We start from the raw sequence: 18,912 nt of genomic DNA on the forward strand, positions 1-18,912 counted from the left end.
TTCTATAGTTCGGGGTGGGGGGGATGGTGGTGGGTGTAGTGGGTTGCTTGTCGAGAAAAGACGTTAGTAGTTTACATTTAAGCAATCAGATGTGAGAATGGCAGAACAGTGGTGTGTCTCCTGTCAGACTTGAAAGGACAGTAAGTGGGATGGAGGAAGGGAGGACATGATAACAGGCTGAGTTGATAAAGTGTGGCATTGGAAAAAGCACAGCAGGTCAGGCAGCATCTGAGGAACAAGAGAGTCAACATTTCGAAGGATCTGTTTCCATGCTGTACATCTCTGACTCTATCTGCAGCAATAAGTGTACAGGGACATTCATGATTTGGAGGTGCTGGTGTTGGACTTGGGTGTACAAAGTTTAAAAATAAAAAAAATCACACAACACCAGGTTATAGTCCAACAGGTTTAATTGGAAGCACCAGCTTTCGGAAGTGCCACTCCTTTATCCATGCTCCGAAAGCTAGTGCTTCCAATTAAACCTGAGGGACATCTAAGTTTCATTGCATCTCCCCTTTCCCAATTTATTGCTATTTAGATGATAATCAGTCTTCCTGTTTTTGGTACAAAATGGTTAACCTCTCATTTATCCACATTATACTTCATTTGCTATACATTTCATTGCTCACTCAATGTGTGTAAATCACCCTGAAACATTTCTGATCCTCCTGATAGTTCACCCTTCCACCTACCTTTATATTGCCCACAGTCTTGGAGCTATTACTTTTATTTTCCTCATCTAAATCAATGCATTTTATGAATAGCTAGAGTTTAAGCAGTACCCAACTAAAAACTGGCTACCACTTGGAAAAAGACACATTCATTCCCACACTTTGTTTCCTTTCTGCTAATTGATTCTCCATCCCATGTGCATTAATTTTACATGCTAATCTCTTATGTGAGACATTATTGAAAGACTTCTGAAAGTCCAAGTGAACTGGTTATGTCTTCAAAAACTTCCAGTAGATTTCACAACCACGACTTACCCTTTGTAAATCCACACTGATTCTGTCTGATCCTGTCACTTCTCCCCAAGTGCTCTGCTATTGTTTTTAGAATGGACTATAGCATTTTCCCAAATACTAGTGTTCGGCTAACTGGTCTATAATTCAGTTTCCTCTCCAACTCCTTTTTTACATGATGGGATTACATTAATTACCCTCTAATCCATAGGAACTGTTCCAAAGTTCATAGAATCTTGAAAGATGACGACCAAGGCATTCATTATTTCTAGGGTCACTTCCTTTAGTACACCTTGACATAGATTATCGGTTCTTAAAGATATATCAGTCATTAACCCCATCCATTTCCGCAAACTATTTTCCTATTAATACTGAATTCCTTCAGTTTGTCTCCCTCAGTAGACCATGTGTGCTCCCTTGTTTCTGGGACATCATTTGTGTTTGCAGAACCAAAATATGTACTTACTGTTCTTCCCCATTATAATTTCCTCTTTTTCTGATTGTCTACGTTTGTTTTCACTTTTCATTTTTCTCTTCATATACCAATGTAAGCTTTACATCCATTTGCAAGATGGCTGCAGTCTTAATCTCACATTGTATTTTTCCATCTTACTCAATTCTTTTTGTCTTCCTTTGAATAAAATATACACTGCTTCAAATCCTCAGGTCTGATCCTTTTATGGACATTTTCAATGTCCCTCTCCTGGATCTTGTAGTCTCCCTTTCCCTTGTCAACCATGGTAGGGCCATCTTTCCTGTTCTATTTCTGTGTCAAACAGGAACAAATAATTGTCGCAGTTCCTCCATGCTCTCTTTAAATGTTTTCCATTGCTTATCCACTGTCATCTCTTTAAAAAAGCTTTGCTCAATTTATCATAGCTAGCTCATGCCTCACACCATCATAATTTGCTTTCTTTAGATTCAGGACCCTAGACTCAGAAGCAAAAAGGTGAAGTGATGGATGTTGAGGATCTGTAAGAGGGACAGCATTCTTCCAAGGAGGAAGGAAGCTAGAGGAGCATCACCTTCAGATAGGAGTGCAGCTGAATGGGGTCTGACATACCAGACAGAACTTATTTGTCACCTGCTATAAATTGAACTGGGTTTAGTGAAATCATCATTCATTGACTGTAAATGTGCTGATGCTGGAATGACAAGCAGCCCCTGTTTATTTCCAACTGCAAATGCAGTTTGTCAGTTTATTCTTTTTTCAAATTTGCTGTAGTGCGATAAAGGTAATGCTACAAACTATTGAAAGGCCTCATAATATTTTGATGCTCCACATTCAAACATGACAATGCTTTATGCTACTATGAACATTAGGGAAAGAATAGCATTCCTTCAGACAGCGTTCTAATGTTGTGTGGCAGTAAGGAAGAGTAGCCTCTTTTGCTTCATTCCCTAGCTGCAGTTCAAATGACAGACAACCAGGCAAGCAGTGATGTAAATTGTAAATATATTTACAAATATGAGATGCCATCTATGTGCTCTTACAGCATTTTCTTATTCCTTTCCTTCCATTGTCTCAGTGCAGAAGCAGTTTTCCTCGATTGGACAGCTCCTGTGTAATTCTTTACACACTGGAACTGTGAAGGGCTGTTCTGGCTTGCAGTGTTTGAGCTAGGCTTTAAGTATGGCGCTGTCAGTGGGAATGCCAAAAACCCCTGGCAATAACGAGCACCTCTGCTGCTGGTGAGCACAGGGTATTGCAAGACAGGTGCTGTGAAGGACTGGTACATATTGTAAATACCATAAAATTGCATGAGTAAACTTGACAGAATTCTTATCAAGAAACTCTCCATGAAATCCCTGAAATTTACACTAAGGGCTGATTTTACCAAAATGTGTCTGTGTCATTGGGGCACCTGTTTGGCAAAATTGATATCCAGATTTAACTGATAAATGGGGAAGAACATCTGTGCTAGATTTTGATTAAAAAGTTAAGTTGCAATTCAATATTTAAAACACACAGTTGCAATCTTTGTAAAACAGGAGTTATTCTTCATTTTTCCTCTTTATCTTGTGTAATACACAGTCTTTGCTTTTTATTTGCCAATTTTAGTAAATTCAATGACACAATGCAAAAATAGAATCATTTCTGTAAATCATCTTTTCCTTAAATTGAAATTCCTTGAAATGTGCCATACTGCATGAGCTGGCTTGCCAATACCTCAGTGGACATTTGCTTTACTGACGTTGTGAGGCTAACTATACTTTTTCACCTTCATCTTTTCCAGTGTTATGAGGGATTGCCACAGTGCTGGTTGATCAGAGATGTCAACCATAGTTTTTGATTTGCCAACTGGTTTTATAGTCAGACACTCTTCATGCTCCTAACCTTCCCACTTATATGGGGCTGGGAAGAGACTTACAGTATATAAATAACAAATTCAGTTTCTCTCTATTAATTAGTATCCTTTTTTTCAGTTGGTCGGTGAATTCCTGGAGGTTACTTGTATTAATCCAACATTCATCTGCGATCACCCTCAGATCATGAGCCCACTGGCCAAGTGGTAAGATTTATGACTAACAAGATCAGAAGTAACACAACCTTTGTGTTTCAGCAGTGTTCAACACTCCTAAATGTTTGGAAGTAGGGAGAAGAGACAAAACACAACTAGTCTGTGGAAAGACTTTGCCTCATAGCCTTCCAATCTGCCACTCATTTCCAGACACATGCAGCTGTGATTTAATAACTTATTTGTCTTGATGTGTCTAGGCCTTAAGATTTAAGTCATAAAGAGTTTATTTTCGTAGTATTAAGTACCAGGAAAGATGACTAAATAATGTATTCATAACGTTGTCTTTCCATTAGTGTGAGTTTTCAATTCATAGACTGACTGTGACCTGATGTCATTCAAATTATGTCTGGGGACTAATTTGCTTTTGCCTCCTGTTTGGCAATTAAATTGAACATACAAACAAGGAACAAGAATAGGCTACTTGGCCATTTGAGCCTGCTCTGCCATTCAATAACATTATGGTTGATCTCATTTCAACCTCAAGGGGAGACTTATGGCAGATACAAAACAGTAGAGGTCCTACAAGAGTATGGAATGTGCATGGAAAAGTAAAAAAAGAAATTAGGAGAGCAAAATGGGGGCATGAAAGAATAATAGCACAGAATCTGAAGGAAATGCTGTTATTTTGCAAGTACATTAAGGGTAAAGGGATAACCAAGAACATTAAAAACCACAGTATTAATTTGTATATGGAGACAGAGGACAAAGGTTGTGCTCTAACCTTATGACAGTGTTCACTACTGAGCGGGATAATGTGAGACAAAAAACTGCAGATGCTGGAATCCAAAGTAGACCAGCAGGAAGCTGGAAGACCACAGCAAGCCAGGTGGCATCAGAAGGTGGACAGGTTTAAAGGCAGTGCCAGATGAAATGTATTGCAGGCTGTTGAGAGAGGCAAGGGAGAAAATAGTGAGGGCTGGCAAAAATGTTCAGTTCTTGTCTGGCCAAAGGAGAGGTGCCAGAGGACTGGACAACAGCCAATGTGGTAGCATTATTCAAGAAGGGAGCAGGGGATAATCCAGCCAATTACAGGCCAGTTAGTCTAACCTCAATGGTGGGGAAACTATTGGAAGCAATTCTGAAGGACAGAATTAAGCTGCACTTGGAAAGGCAGGGATTAATCAGTAACAGTCAGCATGGTTTTGTTAGGGAAACGTCATGTTTAACCAATATGATTGGTTATCTCTTCAAAAAAAAAACCAGTGTGTAGATGAGGGAAGTGCATTTGAATTAGTCTACTTGGAATTTAGGAAGGCTTTTGATAAGGGTCTACATGGGAGACTGATAGCAAAGGTAAGAGCCTGTGGCATTCAAACAAATTTGCTGATTTGGATCCAGAATTGGCTGAATGGCAGGAAAGAAAAAGTGATGGTTGAGAGGTATTTTTGTGACTGGATGCTTATGTCTAGTGGGGTACCACAGAGATCTGTATTGGAGCCTTGCTGTTTGTGTTATATATAAATGATTTTGATTTGAATGTGGGATGGTTGATCTATAAGCTTGTAGATGAAACAAGACTGGTAGGGTGATAAACAGTGAGGAAGATAGTCATAGAGTTATACACATAGAAACAGACCCTTCAGTCCAACTCATCTGCACTGACCAGACATCCCAATCTGACCTAGTCGCATTTGCCAGGGTTTGACAAACACCATCACCACCAACCTCCCTGCCTACCTACAATTTCACTTTCAAGGAACTATGCACCTGCACGCCTAGGTCTCTTTGTCCAGCAATGAGATGATGCAGTTAAGCAGAACAAAAAAGGCAAGGGAATACATGATGAATGGTATGGTCTTGCGAAGCATCAAAGATGAGAGGAACCTTGGTGTGTATGTCCGCTGCACCTTTCAGGTAGCAGGACAGGTAGATAAAGTGGTTAAGAAGATCTGTGGGATATTTGCCTTTATTATCCAAGGCAGAGAGTTTTAGACCAAGGCGGTCCTGCTGAAACTACATAAAATATTGACTAGGTCACAGCTAGAGTATTGTGTGCAATTCTGGAATGCATATTATAGGAAGGATATGATTGCACTGAAGAGACTGCAGGAGATTTATCAGACTCTTGCCAGGGCTGGAGAGTTCAGGCGACCGACTGTGTGGAGTTTGCACGTTCTCCCCGTGTCTGTGTGGGTTTCCTCCGGGTGCTCCGGTTTCCTCCCACAGTCCAAAGATGTGCAGGTCAGGTGAATTGGCCATGCTAAATTGCCCGTAGTGTTAGGTAAGGGGTAGATGTAGATGTAGGGGTATGGGTGGGTTACGCTTCGGCGGGGCGGTGTGGACTTGTTGGGCCGGAGGGCCTGTTTCCACACTGTAAGTAATCTAATCTAAAGAGTGATTGGATAGACTGGAGCTGTTTTCCTTGGAGCAGAGGAAATCGAGGGGTGACATGATTGAGATATACAAAATTGAGGCAGAGATGACTAGATGTCGATGCAGAATGATGCCAACATCATGGGTTCATTTACTATGAAGGCTTCTTCTTCTCAACCTCTCCCCTCACCTAAGGTGTGGTGACAAAGAACAAAGAAAATTTACAGCCCAGGAACAGGCCCTTCAAGCCTGAGCCGATCCAAATGTACTGTCTAAACCTGTCGGTCAATTCCTAAGCGTTTGTATCCCTCTGCTCCCCACCTACTCTTGCATCTGTCCAGATGCATCTTAAATGAATCTACCACCTCTGCTGGCAACGCGTTTCAAGCACCAACCACCCTCTGTGTGAAGTACTTGCCACATTATCCCCCTTAAACTTTCCACCTCTCATCTTGAAAGCATGACCTCTTGTTATTGAAACCTTCACCCTGGGAAAAAGCTTGTCTCAATCCACCCTGTCTATAACCTTCATGATTTTGTAAACCTGAATCAAGTCCCCCTCAATCCCCTTTTTTCAATTGAAAATGAACCTAACCTACTCAACCTCTCTTCATAGCTAGCACCTTCCATACCAGGCAACATCCTCATAAACCTTCTCTGCATCCTCTCCAAAGCGTCCACAACCCTCCGGTTAAACCACCACCAGTTGTCCCCATCTAATGAGTCAGTGGCCCTATGATCTGATACAGCTTTGGTGACTTTACCTTTACAATTTTTACATGTGTACACCATTGGCTGGATTTTGAGATAATAATGAGAAAAACTTCCAGCACACTATTAACACATCGTATCATTAACACAGCACAGGTGTTGGTTTGGCTCTGTTTGCTGAATGGTTGGTTTGCAAAGCAGTTGATGCCAACAGCAAATCCCATCGCTGGCTAAGATTACCATGAAGGACTCTAATTCTCAACCTCTCCTCTTGCCTGAGGTACAGTGGCCCTCAGGTTAAATCACCACTGATTGTCGCTCTGTAATAAGAGAGCAGCCCTATGGTCTGGTAAGACGGGTGACACAACAATACAGCACATATTATAATTTCTCTGAAAATGGCATTAACCACTCATCTGCACAAGTGCTGTTAGACGTGGGGAAAATGTGCAGAAATGCACATGTTGCCGTCAATCTTCACTATAAATTATACTGTTAAAGTCATCACAGTTTGAAATTAGAAATTGGGGATTTGATGAGAGTATCTGATTTTATACTAACACTGAATTACTACTGAACCTGATGAGGAGTCACTGAACTGGAAATGTTATCCCTGCTGTCTCCTCATAATGCTGCCAGACCTGCTGAGTTTTGCCAGCAATTTGTTTTTGTTTCAGATCTCCAGCATCCGTAGTTCTTTGTTGTGTACTACTGGATCTCTTTGGCAATGAAAAACTAATTCAGTACAAGACATTTCCATTTCACCATATCTCCTTGAGCAAATTGGAATAGAAGGGGACGTTTTTCTGCACAATTGTACATTTTGAGTCATATTGGCAACAATGATAATCAACCACAATGCTTTCTGCTATCAACTCATACAGTGCATTTTTAACATGCATAAGGATAAGAACTGTTGTGTGAGACCATGCATTTAAAGGTTAAGTGGCTGCACAGAAGGATAACTTTTTTTTCAGCTTCACTTAAGCTTCTTGATGACTTTGGTATTTTTCAGCCTTTGACAAGGGTACTGAGAGATAATGAGCAATGGGAGTTGGGAGAGGAAATATCTTAAAAGTCATAATAAAACTGCCCTGTAACATAAGGGAAAAAAAAGAGAAAATGTACCAGTTAAAACAGGTAAAATGCAAGAGTTAGCCAAATCTAGGACCATCATTCTTGAAAAGAACTGGGGATTCCTTCTGTTAACTGTGGAAGAGAGATTCCGAAGAAGTGGCAATCTGTGATTGCCAAACACTCCTTTTTTTGCATTCGTACTGAGCTTTGCATTTCGCACCAAGAATTCTGATCCCTGTTTCTTCAAAAATGAGTATTATTGAAATCTACACCGGTCTCCCATAGTGTGAAATATTGGGGAAGTCAAACCGTGACCCTGTTTTACAGTGATTCATTGCTATGTTCTTGAAGGGATGATGATGTCAGTTGTGAAGGGTACAAGGGAGGTGACAGAGTGCTTAATGTAGGTCAGGGTGGAGTGTCATTGTTAGTGCCAGGGTGAGTCTGGGGGATATGGGATGACGTTGACGCCAGCAGGTGAGGCAGGGCATTGGGTCCCAGAGGTTCAGGCATCCAGCAAGGCAGGAAACCTAATTAAATTGTGGTTGTAGTTTGGGCTGTGGGAGTTGGTGTTGGTTATCAGAAGTCATAAGGGCTCACAATAGGTGTTGCTGGGGCTGCAGGTATGTGGAGATAATTTGGGTATATAACTTTAATAGTTACCAAAGAGTTGCACTGATCTTTAACTGCCTAATGTTTCCTGGGGAACAACTTCATGAAAGCAGAACCCTCCAAATTCTCTGACATTTAAGTTTTTTTTTGGACGATTCTAAATACAGGGAATTGTCCATTTAAAATCTCCAAATTCCGAGGTACTTAATGTACTTCATAGCCTTCCTTCACACAATTCCAGTTTGCACTGCTCCCCTAACTGTCTAGCCATTGGAATATCTGGACCAGTGTATCAACATATGTATGATTTGGAGATGTCGATGTTGGACTGAGGTGTACAAAGTTAAAAATCACACAACACCAGGTTATAGTCCAACAGGTTCAATTAGAAGCACTAGCTTTCGGAGTGCTGCTCCTTCACACAACCACCTCATGAAGGAGCAGCACTCCGAAAGCTAGTGCTTCCAATTCAACCTGTTAGACTATGACCTGGTGTTGTATGATTTTTAACTCCATTTATGCAGGTGTTGACTGGTAGTATTCTTGAATTTCTTTTAGCATTTTTCTTGCCATTCCCAAGAGTTTACATGGTTGCTATTGCTTGCAGAGCATTGTAAGTAGTAAGGTTTCATTAGAAGAAAGCCATGCACCGGCTGGTCTTTACTGCATATCATAGGTTGAAGCCAACAGGTCCAATAAGTAAAATGATGGAAATACACAGCATACAAAGCTCATTTAGTGTTCCAGGTATATTTGCTTTATCAGTGCAACTCTTAATGAGAGTGGACACCTGAAACATGTGTGGAACTCTACTTTCAATCATGTACTGCGAAAGTTATCCATTTAGTATGTGATTTGAATGGAAGTAGTTTGCCAACAATAATGTATGATTTGTTTTAATTGTAAATAAAAATCTGTAAAAATATAGAAATTGGAAGTATGTTTAGTATAGAAGCTGGAGGGAATGTTAGACATTTATCCAAAGAAAACCACACTGTTTTTACAAGTGATGCAGCATTTAAAAAACAAGATGCTGTTTGAAGGACTGAATTTTTTATGTACGCATTCAAAAACTTCCTAAATAATTTTGCTTTTTTATCTGTTTTAGGCATCGTTCCTTTAAGGGTTTGACAGAGCGCTTTGAGCTTTTTGTTATGAAAAAGGAGATCTGCAATGCTTATACAGAATTAAATGATCCTATTAAACAAAGAGAGCTGTTTGAAGATCAGGCAAAGGTGACTATTTTCATTAGATCTTTGGTTGAGGCTGCAAGTAGCAGAGATAATACTATATTATTCATAATAGTTAGGATTGAAGTTTCTTTTCTCTTAATATCTTAAACCAAAATTACCTCTGGTTTCTAAAGAAGAGTGCTTTCCACTTTTCAAAGTATAATTTACCACAGGACTGGCAACTTTGTTCAGAATCTTAAGAGTAAAATAAGTGGTATATTTATCATCTGTGTCAACCATAATACAATCTCTAATTAGCTTCAAGACTCCCAAGTACATAAAACAGAGAACAGTTCAGCACATGAGCAGGCCCTTTGGCCCCATCATGTCTGTGATAGCCATGACACCATTCTAAACTAATCCCATCTTGCCTGCATATCACTGTTAAACTTTAGATATACAACAAACAATTCTTCTCTCAGCAACACACAACTGTGAACAATTATTGATTTCATTTTACTGTGATGTTTGTTTTGCTGATAATCGCAACAAGCATTAGCTATATGAATTATGTGCATTTGTTCTTGATTTCATTCTTCTCAGTGGAGGTTTATGAAATAGTCAAACCTTACAGCATTACCAACATTTGCAACAACTTCATGAACACAATTAAAAATACAAACAAATTATTACATGCAACAGGATGAACCATTGTGGCTGCTCCCTGCAATGAAATCCAACGTTTATTTAATGACACTTCTGTTTGTCGCTCAAGTTATCTGGTTAGATTTACTAATGGATGACAGAAATGTACATTGGATATAATGGTTGTTTATGATTATATATTTGACTGTGTGTAAATATGGGTAAATTGTACTTATCTGTTGAAATGTTTGCATAAATGCCCCCTCGAAGGGAAAATGCATTTGGAACAAAATCCTGCAGTATCAGTTCTGCATGTAAGTGACACTATTGAACATCAACAATTCAGCAATGAGGCATTTAATCTAACTATAATGCATATAGTATAGAATAATTAGTGATTTATAAAACCACAGGAAGCTTATTTCACCAAATATCCTTGCCTTAGTTATTAATCTTGTTGACAGAAGTTTGAAAGTAAATAGGTAATTAGGTTTAAAAATATTCTTGATTATTGCCCCTTCTAGTTCTTCCAGACATGCCACTTTAGAGGCTGTTACTTCTTTATTCGGAGAGAATTAGAAATACCTTCTCACCTGTTCATACATCTATCCCAATACATTGGACCCTAATAACGTTCCATCTTGCTCAGCACCTGCTTTCCAGCCTGCTGGATCTTGCCACGTTCCTTGAGGACCTGATGCAAAATCCTGGTTCTGTAAATTTCATGAGCTGACCTCAACATCTAACATATTGCTCAGCTGTCTCTTTACTCAATTTTGACACAGCACACACATTATTAGTTTAGTGTGTCTAAGAATAGATTTCAATATTTACTTTCTCCCCAATGACAGATGGCAACGAATGAAACTGACCAGTGAGTGTAGAAGTGGGGATAAGAAATTGGCAAATAATTTTGTATTTGTGTAAAGTTTTCTTAACAGTGCTTAAGGTGTTTTATGATATGAAGTAAACTGATCTAAATATCATGGAAAGAAAATTGTCATTAGTTAGCATTTACTGTGGGTGTTTTTAAACCATAAAACAACATGTTAGGGCACACTTCTTCTAAGTTGGAATGTTTGATCCTGTACAAGATTATGCCTTTACATTTTTTAAAAATCTAACCTTCCAGGCTAAAGCAGCTGGTGATGAGGAAGCCATGTTTATTGATGACAACTTCTGTACAGCTTTGGAGTATGGACTTCCTCCTACAGCTGGCTGGGGCATGGGAATAGACAGGCTTACCATGTTCCTGACTGATTCTAATAATATCAAGGTAAATTCAGTTATTCATGTTTAAAAAAAAGGCAGTGTACTTGCTGTGTTATTTTTAAAAGTTAAAATGGTCATATTATAGATTTGAGAACTGGTGTGAACGTGAGCAGCATTTAGAATTCCAAGCCTGATTCCAACATTTCAGAGTGGTCCAAAATTGTTCAAATGGCTCAACTTGGAGGTGATCTTGCAGATTGTTGGAATATTATTACCTTAAGTTTCCCTTCAAGCCACTTCAATCCTGAGTTGAAGCTATGTCACAACTTCTTCATTGTTACTGGATCAAAATCCTGAAACTTCCTTCCTAACAGCACTGTGCATGTCCCGATACCCCCAAGACTGTGTTGGTTCAAAACACTTGCCACCATCTTTTCAAGGGCAACTCAGGATGGACAATAAAACTGCCTATCCAGCGATATCCACATTCCATGAATTTTTTTTTAAAAGGTCAAACACAAGGCTTCTGTTTGGCAGCTATACAGAACACTTTCCAACAAATTTATGTGTACAGGTATAACATTTTTTTCACCATTTGAACAATTGTTGAATATTGCTTCTCTTCTATGTTGGTATGCTGTTGGCCTACATAGAGCATGAAGAATGGGAGTGCAAACCCAAATCTATGTTTGGATTAGCAACAATAACAAGACTGAAATTCATCTTAAGCAATATCTCTATGCTTTGGAGGACATAAAGAAAATCAAGGCTAGTTTCTGCTAGAAACTGGAAATATGTAGTTGCTGTGAGAGGTCAGAATTGGACTTTGTTCTTGTATTTCCTGGTTCATGAGGTGTGGCTACTTGAGCATAATACTATACACTTCTCTGGCTTTAGAAATATTACAAATCACAAGTTAGTGGGATGAAGGGTAATTAAAAATCTGATAGCTTGCTGATAATGTAACACCTATTAATGGATTTATTTTAAGTAAAAATGTTCTCCTCACTCAGCGACAAAATTAATTTCCACTCTTTATTCTTTTCTATGGGCAGGTTAAGACATTATATAAACAATTACATGAAAGACTATTGTAATCAATCACTACTCAAAAATTTCCTTTTCACCATCCCTCAACAACTGTTTTGTCTCCAGTATGTGTTTGAATGTGTTAATGCCTATTGCTGGATATTTCTTCCTGAGCTCTAACCTTAATCATGATTATTAGTGAACATTTAGGCTTATTGTGCATTTTAACATTCCTTATTCTCTTGATTGATCAAACAAACCTCCACTGCAACTCTTCTCTCCTTTTGTTGTCTAATGGGACTACTCTTCATGTATGATTTCATTTCTCTGTACCAAAACAGTCAGTCCACCTGGATAAATATTGTTCTTCATTGTCATTGGTTTTAAAAAAGATAGAATCCCTTTATGGAAGCACTAATACAACATGGATTCAGCAGATTCAAAATATGACTGCACAGCAGCATTTGCTCCAGCAAACTGAGTGGACAATAAATGTAGTCTTCTCTGTACCAACTGTCTGAAAATGAATTTAGAAAGACACTCCAATAATGATTTCTGTTACTCTCACGTACTTATGGCTTGGAAGATCTTTTCTTGGTCTTCATATCTGCCTGCCATCCGTAACAACTCTGCAAAACATCAGCAGGAGATGTTCTGTCCTGTGTTAAATCTTATTTAACTGTCCATCTGCTATTATTGGATGTCAGTGTAACTGACCATTCTTATAAGCAGATTTCACAACCCCAGTTAGTGTTCCTATTGAAAGACACTTTGAGTACTGTTCTGGCAGTGGTGCTGTTTTTCAGTGAGACATTAAGCTGTGACATGTTGAATAGTTGACATAGCTGTGAAAAGTCCCAAAATATTATTTTAAAAAAAAGCTGTGACTTCCAATGTCCTAGCCAATGTTCATCTCATAACTTACACCATTAAAACAGATGACTTAGTCATTTCACTCATTTGCTATTTGTGGAATCTTGTACACAATTCCACTGTTGTGATGGAGTTCTAAAAGAAAACTGCTGTTTGAATGTCTGCAGTGTTGATAATTTGCTCCAAGTCCATTAGGAGGCTTAATAGTAAAATGGGCAGAGTGCAGAATGGCAGCATTCCTTGTACAGCATTAGTGAACCAGTTTTTAAATCCATATCTACCTTGTTTCAAAGTCATTTTATGGTGCCCAGCTATAAATTACCAATTTTTTTTGGAAGTGATTTTAAATCTGCCGGCTCAGATGAATGCAAAAATCCTATGGCACTAAACAAAGAAGAATACGGACATGTCCTTTGTGTCCTGGCCAATTAAGAATAAAATCTTTTGATCAACATTTAGAGAAAAAACAAATTTCCTGATCCAAATATATTATCACATCTATAAAGATAGATGGAAACAGATGTATTCTGTGATGCATAAACAATTAAAGCAGAAGTTAATTTTATATGTGTTTTCTACTTCAGGAAGTCTTGTTCTTCCCAGCAATGAAACCAGAAGACAACAAAAAGGAACCTGCAGATTCAACTGAAAATGAACATTCAGCAGAATAGGATTATTGTTCTTCAGCTTAGAATACAAAATGATGATTGAAGAGGAGAAATGTGCTGATAGTGAAAATATTACCACTTATAGCTACCAAGATGAGTGTATTTGAAAACTTCATGTTATTTGCTTAGTTTCTTCTCTCTCTCTTCCCTGTGATTAAACTAACTACTGAAGATGTGTGCTATTATACACTTGAAATACTGTCAATGTATATGGTCTCTTCCAAATTTATTTTCAACTGTGCTGACATTGATAAATTGTTTTTCTCTTTATATCACTTGATATCAAGAAAACTAGGTTTTTTTTTGTACTGCTTATCAGCTTTTATATGACAGTGGTGTATCCAGATTTGTTTCTTTATATGCATATGAACTTCAGTATTAGGGAATGGGTCTCTCAGTGAATCATTCAATAAACTAAGGCAATATAATGACATACTGTGTGTAGATACTGCAGCTTAGATCTGGACTCAGTAGCTCAGTGGATAATGACTGCTGGTGTGGAACAAAACTTAATGGCAACAAGGGTCACACCAATTCAAATTGCTGTTTTACTGTTTTTTTAAAATAAACACTGTCCCACTAAAGGTTGTTCAAATTGTCTCTATAATGAAAGATCAAAGCATTAACAAAACTTCAAATTTAATTAAAATATAATTCCTGAAGACAATGATACATTCCAACCCTGCTGTGCCCACTATTCAAAAAAAAGGCCTGTAATGTGCATGTATCCTCCATGGATAGTTGAACGTGAATCTAACCACAGGAGATGAGCAATTGTATGCTACAAATCCCATCACGGCCCCCTGCCTGAAAGTATTAATGGCCAGCTTAACCTGTTCCAAGATTAGGTTCTCCAATCTGCTCAACCCTCTATATTGAGTGCACATAGATCAGAAATGTGGACTAAAGTGCAATTAAAAACTTGAAACCAGTCCTTTAGTAACTAACTAGGGACTGCAAATGAAACCAATCTAGATAGGCACAGAAGACCACCCCTGCAAGGCAAAACAAACATACATATGGGACTGCTACATGTAACATTCTTTACCCCAGGTGCCGAACAAAAAGGGAGTGGACTGTCTCGTACACAGCCCCCATATTAAGGTTCTCCACTGTAAAGTGGCACATATGCCAGGGTGTATGCAGTTGGCAAAGATGAGGAAATGGAGAGTGTGCAGTCACAGCCCACATAGGAAAGCTCTGCAAGGCATTTTTAAAGTGCACAGAGGGAACTTCTTTAAAACAGAATTATGAGGCACAGAATCAGAGACAGTGTTGGTTCTTTGTGAGGTTTCACACACAAGATGCAATTTAAACACAACACCACCTGCAAATAGTTAAAGCTTATTAAAGCTAGGTGACCCCTTTGACCCTCTTCACAGGCATACAAAGTCGAGTCAAAGAGGCCCTGAACAAAGAAAACACATCCCCTATATACAGGTCAGTTGGTCGTGCTCACAGATAGTCTGGCTGCTTCCCCATAGTCACGTGCCACTCAAGACAACCCCCAGTCACTCCTTCAGTCACGTTACCTCAGGTACAATATAGGATGAAATCATCCTCTGAGATAACGCAAATGTAAATGCCATAATCCTGGGGAATCATTATGCAGACGATTTCCTGATTCAGTGATTCCCCAAGACAATGTAGGTGTGATATGTTCTAGCTTCAGGAAATGGCTGAAAAGCATTTCTGAATGGAAGAGATTGAATGATTAAATGATTGTTCAATTTGCTAATAGCAGGGGGAGTAGTAGCAAATGAATGTCTGAATGGAGTGGGAGTCATCCACATTTTTGCATGAATGTCGTCCCACCCACTTCCAGAATGTTCAGTCAGTGCAGTTTAACTCTTGGAATATCTCTCTGGACATTAACATAATATTAAATTTAATTTTCTAATATTAAAACAGGATTTGATTTCTGGGGCTAATGGGGATCAGTTAATCTGAAAGCTGATTACAATGCCTGATACACCCTAATGTTCTGTACATTTATGGGGCCAGGTACAGCAGTCAAAGACTATGAATGGCTTTAGCCAAGTACTGGACATTGTCTGCCCTAACAGTTAATTGTATTGGTGCTTTCCAACCTGCTCTTACCCCAACAACCATGCAAAATCTAGCTGACAGAAGGCCCCATTCCTGATCATCTTCAGTTTCCTCAGACAATTGTCTTCATCTACTCCATAATGATGTGCAAGCTTTGATTCTTGCCCATTGATATACGATAGACTCTATCTGAGTTAAGCTTAGGGTCAAAAAAACTTGGCCATTGCATCAACAGCTTTCCTGTTGCAATACTGCATCTCACCTTCAGCAATTACATTGGGCTTTGGTGAAACACCTGGTGTTCCATGCGGGTTTGGTGGCAATATCCAAGAAAGGGTACACTTACTGTTCAGGCAATACAGCAAAAGTTCACTGGTTTGTTGTCAAGATAGCTCTTCTAGGACAAGCTTCAGTAAGTGTACTCTATACCATCTGGAGTTTTCAATAATGTAAAGTGAAATCAAAGGTTGCTAAAGGGTGGCAGATATTAAAGGTTGTCTCCCCTGACAGGAATCTAAAACATAGGGGCAGTCTCAGAATATGAGGTTGATAATGTAGGAGTGAGAGGAGGATCAAATTCTTCACTCAGGATTGTGAACTCTGAAATTGTTTATACAAGGAAGGTTGTGAATATTGTTGAGGATGTTGTGGTTCTATTCGCCAAGCTGGGAATTTGTCTTGCAAACATTTCGTCCCCTGTCTAGGTGACATCCTCAGTGCTTGGGAGCCTCCTGTGAAGCGCTTCTGTGCTGTTTCCTCCGGCATTTATAGTGGCCTGTCTCTGCCGCTTCCGGTTGTCAGTTCCAGCTATCCGCTGTAGTGGACGGTATATTGGGTCCAGGTCGATGTGTTTGTTGAGAGAGGCATGGCACTCATCCACAGACTCTAGGAATTCCCTGGCTGTTCTCTGTTTGGCTTGCCCTACAATGGTAGCTTTAATATTTAAAGCTGGGAATTAATCAATATGTAAGGCCATAAGAAATAGGAACTAGAAAAGGCTGTTTGGACTCCACTATTCAATAGGATCATGACTGATCCAACATTTTCTCACAGCCACTTCCCTAACTTTTACCCATAACCCTGGATTCCCTTACTGATCAAGAATCATTCCCAGCCTTAAATATAAAAGAGGTCAAAAGCAGGAAAAGCACAGCAGGTCAGGCAGCATCAAGGATTCTGGCCCAGCAGCTTTTGCAGCAAGGAATTTCAAATATTTACAATCCTCAGAGAAGAAATTCCACCTCATCTCAGTTTTAAATTGGTGCACCTTTACTCTGAGACTACACCTCTGGTCCTAGACTCTCCCATGAGAGGGAAACATCCTCTCAGCATTCATCCTGTCAATCCCCTTAATAATCCTATATGCCTCAATCAGATTTGGCAGCCTGGAGGGAAATTCAATTTACTGCATCAAATCAGCTATGATTCTATTCCGCTCTTCAATATTAATGGGGTGGACCTGATCATCCATTCCTGCTCCTACTTCTTGCTCTTCATTTTAACATTAAGTTGAATAGTGGCTTCTGTGTCACAGAGGTAGAGTCTCCTATCTTTGATCCAGGAGCTATTAAGAACATAAGAACTAGGAGCAAGACATGCCATCTGGGCCTTCGAGCCTGCTCCACCATTCAATAAGATCATGGCTTATCTTTTCGTGGCCTCAGCTCCACTCCTAGAAATAAGTAATAATATCTCAACTGGTTGATTAGAAAATATAAACATTAAGTTGAAATCTTGCAGTTGAAATCACAGTAGCAGTGACCCAGGTTCGAATCCAGCCTCGGGTGACAGTCTGTGTTTGTGTGGGCTCCCTCCCACAGTCTAAAGATGTGCTGGTCAGGTGAATTGGCTATACATAATTGCCAATGAAAAACTTTTGCCCGAAACATCGATTTTCCTGCTCCTCGGATACTGTCTGACCTGCTATGCTTTTCCAGTACCGCTCTGATCTAAACTTTTGCCTAATTAACCACAGTGTTAGGTGCATTAGTCAGAGGGAAATGTGTCTGGGTTGGTTACTCTTCGGAGGGTCGGCGTGGACTTGTTGGGCCGAAGGGCCTGTTTGTAGGGACTCTACCGCTCACGAGACTGGGTTCGCAAAAGCCAAGTGACCGCTCTTTTTTTTTCCCTCGGAGACAACAATTACTGTGACCATACACGAACTAGATACGTTCCAGTAAATTCAGATTGTCTGTCGAATTTAGCGGACAACCTTCATTCGCTCAGAGTTTACGGCTGAAGGAAGTTGTTCCCCTACCATGCGATACGCGAGGTCGCTGATGGGCGGCTGCTCTCATTCTCGAATGATCCATTCAGCGAGCGGGTCATGATCTCACGTAGTCACGTTGTGACGTTACCGCAGCCGGACCCAGCCAATGGCTGCGCAGCGGCTTCACACATGCGCAGTGATATCGTCTGGTCGTGCCGAGCCTTGGGCCTGTGAAGGTAAATGGAGTGAGATATAATGTTGGTGTCGATGCTGTTGTAAGTGAGGAGTTGGAGAGAGGCGTGTTTTGATAGGATTTCAGATCAGTCGTGCGAATTCATTCCAAATGAATTAAGCATTACTTAAGGAGCAAAGACGTTACGATTCGATTATCCAATTTAGAGCTTATGGGGATAACTATCACCGCCCCAACGAAAGCAGTATCTTCAGACATTGACCTGTTGATGAGAAGTCTGTGTGCAGCAATATATTACACACACCATTTAATAATTAGGTCTATTCCACAGCAACGAACTTTCTGGGTTTAGATTCTCCATGCTGTTTTGTGAGTTTTTTCGCTGTAAAATACTAAATACTGTAGACTGTTAGGAATGGAACGAAGAGTAGGTTTTTTTTGGAGTACATTTGTAATTTGCACTGAGTTTGTCCCTAAGTATGTAGGAATGTTACTCATTGAGATCATTATATTTTCGGCTAATTCCAAAATGATTCTACCATCCTGTCAGCAACACCTTCCGCCCCTTCCTTCTGCACCACCTTCAGAGTTGACTATCAGTTCAGGTCAACTAGACAGAAGTGACTGCAGATGCTGGAAACCAGAGTCTAGATCAGAGTGGTGCT

The 18,912-nt window shown here is 39.6% G+C and overlaps 2 protein-coding genes across 5 annotated transcripts in view; both read left to right on the top strand.

The window, feature by feature from the left end:
• Positions 1-14,380, top strand: part of kars1 (lysyl-tRNA synthetase 1) — a 53,395-nt gene extending 39,015 nt beyond the window's left edge. For both annotated transcript variants that reach the window (XM_072596008.1, XM_072596007.1), the window contains 4 exons: positions 3,390-3,475; positions 9,306-9,432; positions 11,147-11,290; positions 13,713-14,380. In XM_072596008.1, the coding sequence (XP_072452109.1) occupies positions 3,390-3,475; positions 9,306-9,432; positions 11,147-11,290; positions 13,713-13,799 (444 nt within the window). In that variant the 3' untranslated portion in view covers positions 13,800-14,380. The remainder of the gene's footprint in view (positions 1-3,389; positions 3,476-9,305; positions 9,433-11,146; positions 11,291-13,712) is intronic.
• A 3,817-nt stretch (positions 14,381-18,197) lies between these two features.
• The window catches only part of adat1 (adenosine deaminase tRNA specific 1), a 67,610-nt gene continuing 66,895 nt past the window's right edge, over positions 18,198-18,912 (top strand). For 2 of the 3 annotated variants that reach the window (XM_072596009.1, XM_072596011.1), the window contains exon 1: positions 18,227-18,290. The gene's annotated coding sequence lies outside the window, so the exon portion shown is untranslated. Of the gene's footprint in view, positions 18,291-18,912 lie in introns of all 3 variants that reach the window. The other variant, XM_072596010.1, reaches the window with a different exon arrangement.

The sequence above is a fragment of the Chiloscyllium punctatum genome, chromosome 26, assembly GCF_047496795.1.
Source record: "Chiloscyllium punctatum isolate Juve2018m chromosome 26, sChiPun1.3, whole genome shotgun sequence".
Lineage (NCBI taxonomy): Eukaryota > Metazoa > Chordata > Chondrichthyes > Orectolobiformes > Hemiscylliidae > Chiloscyllium > Chiloscyllium punctatum.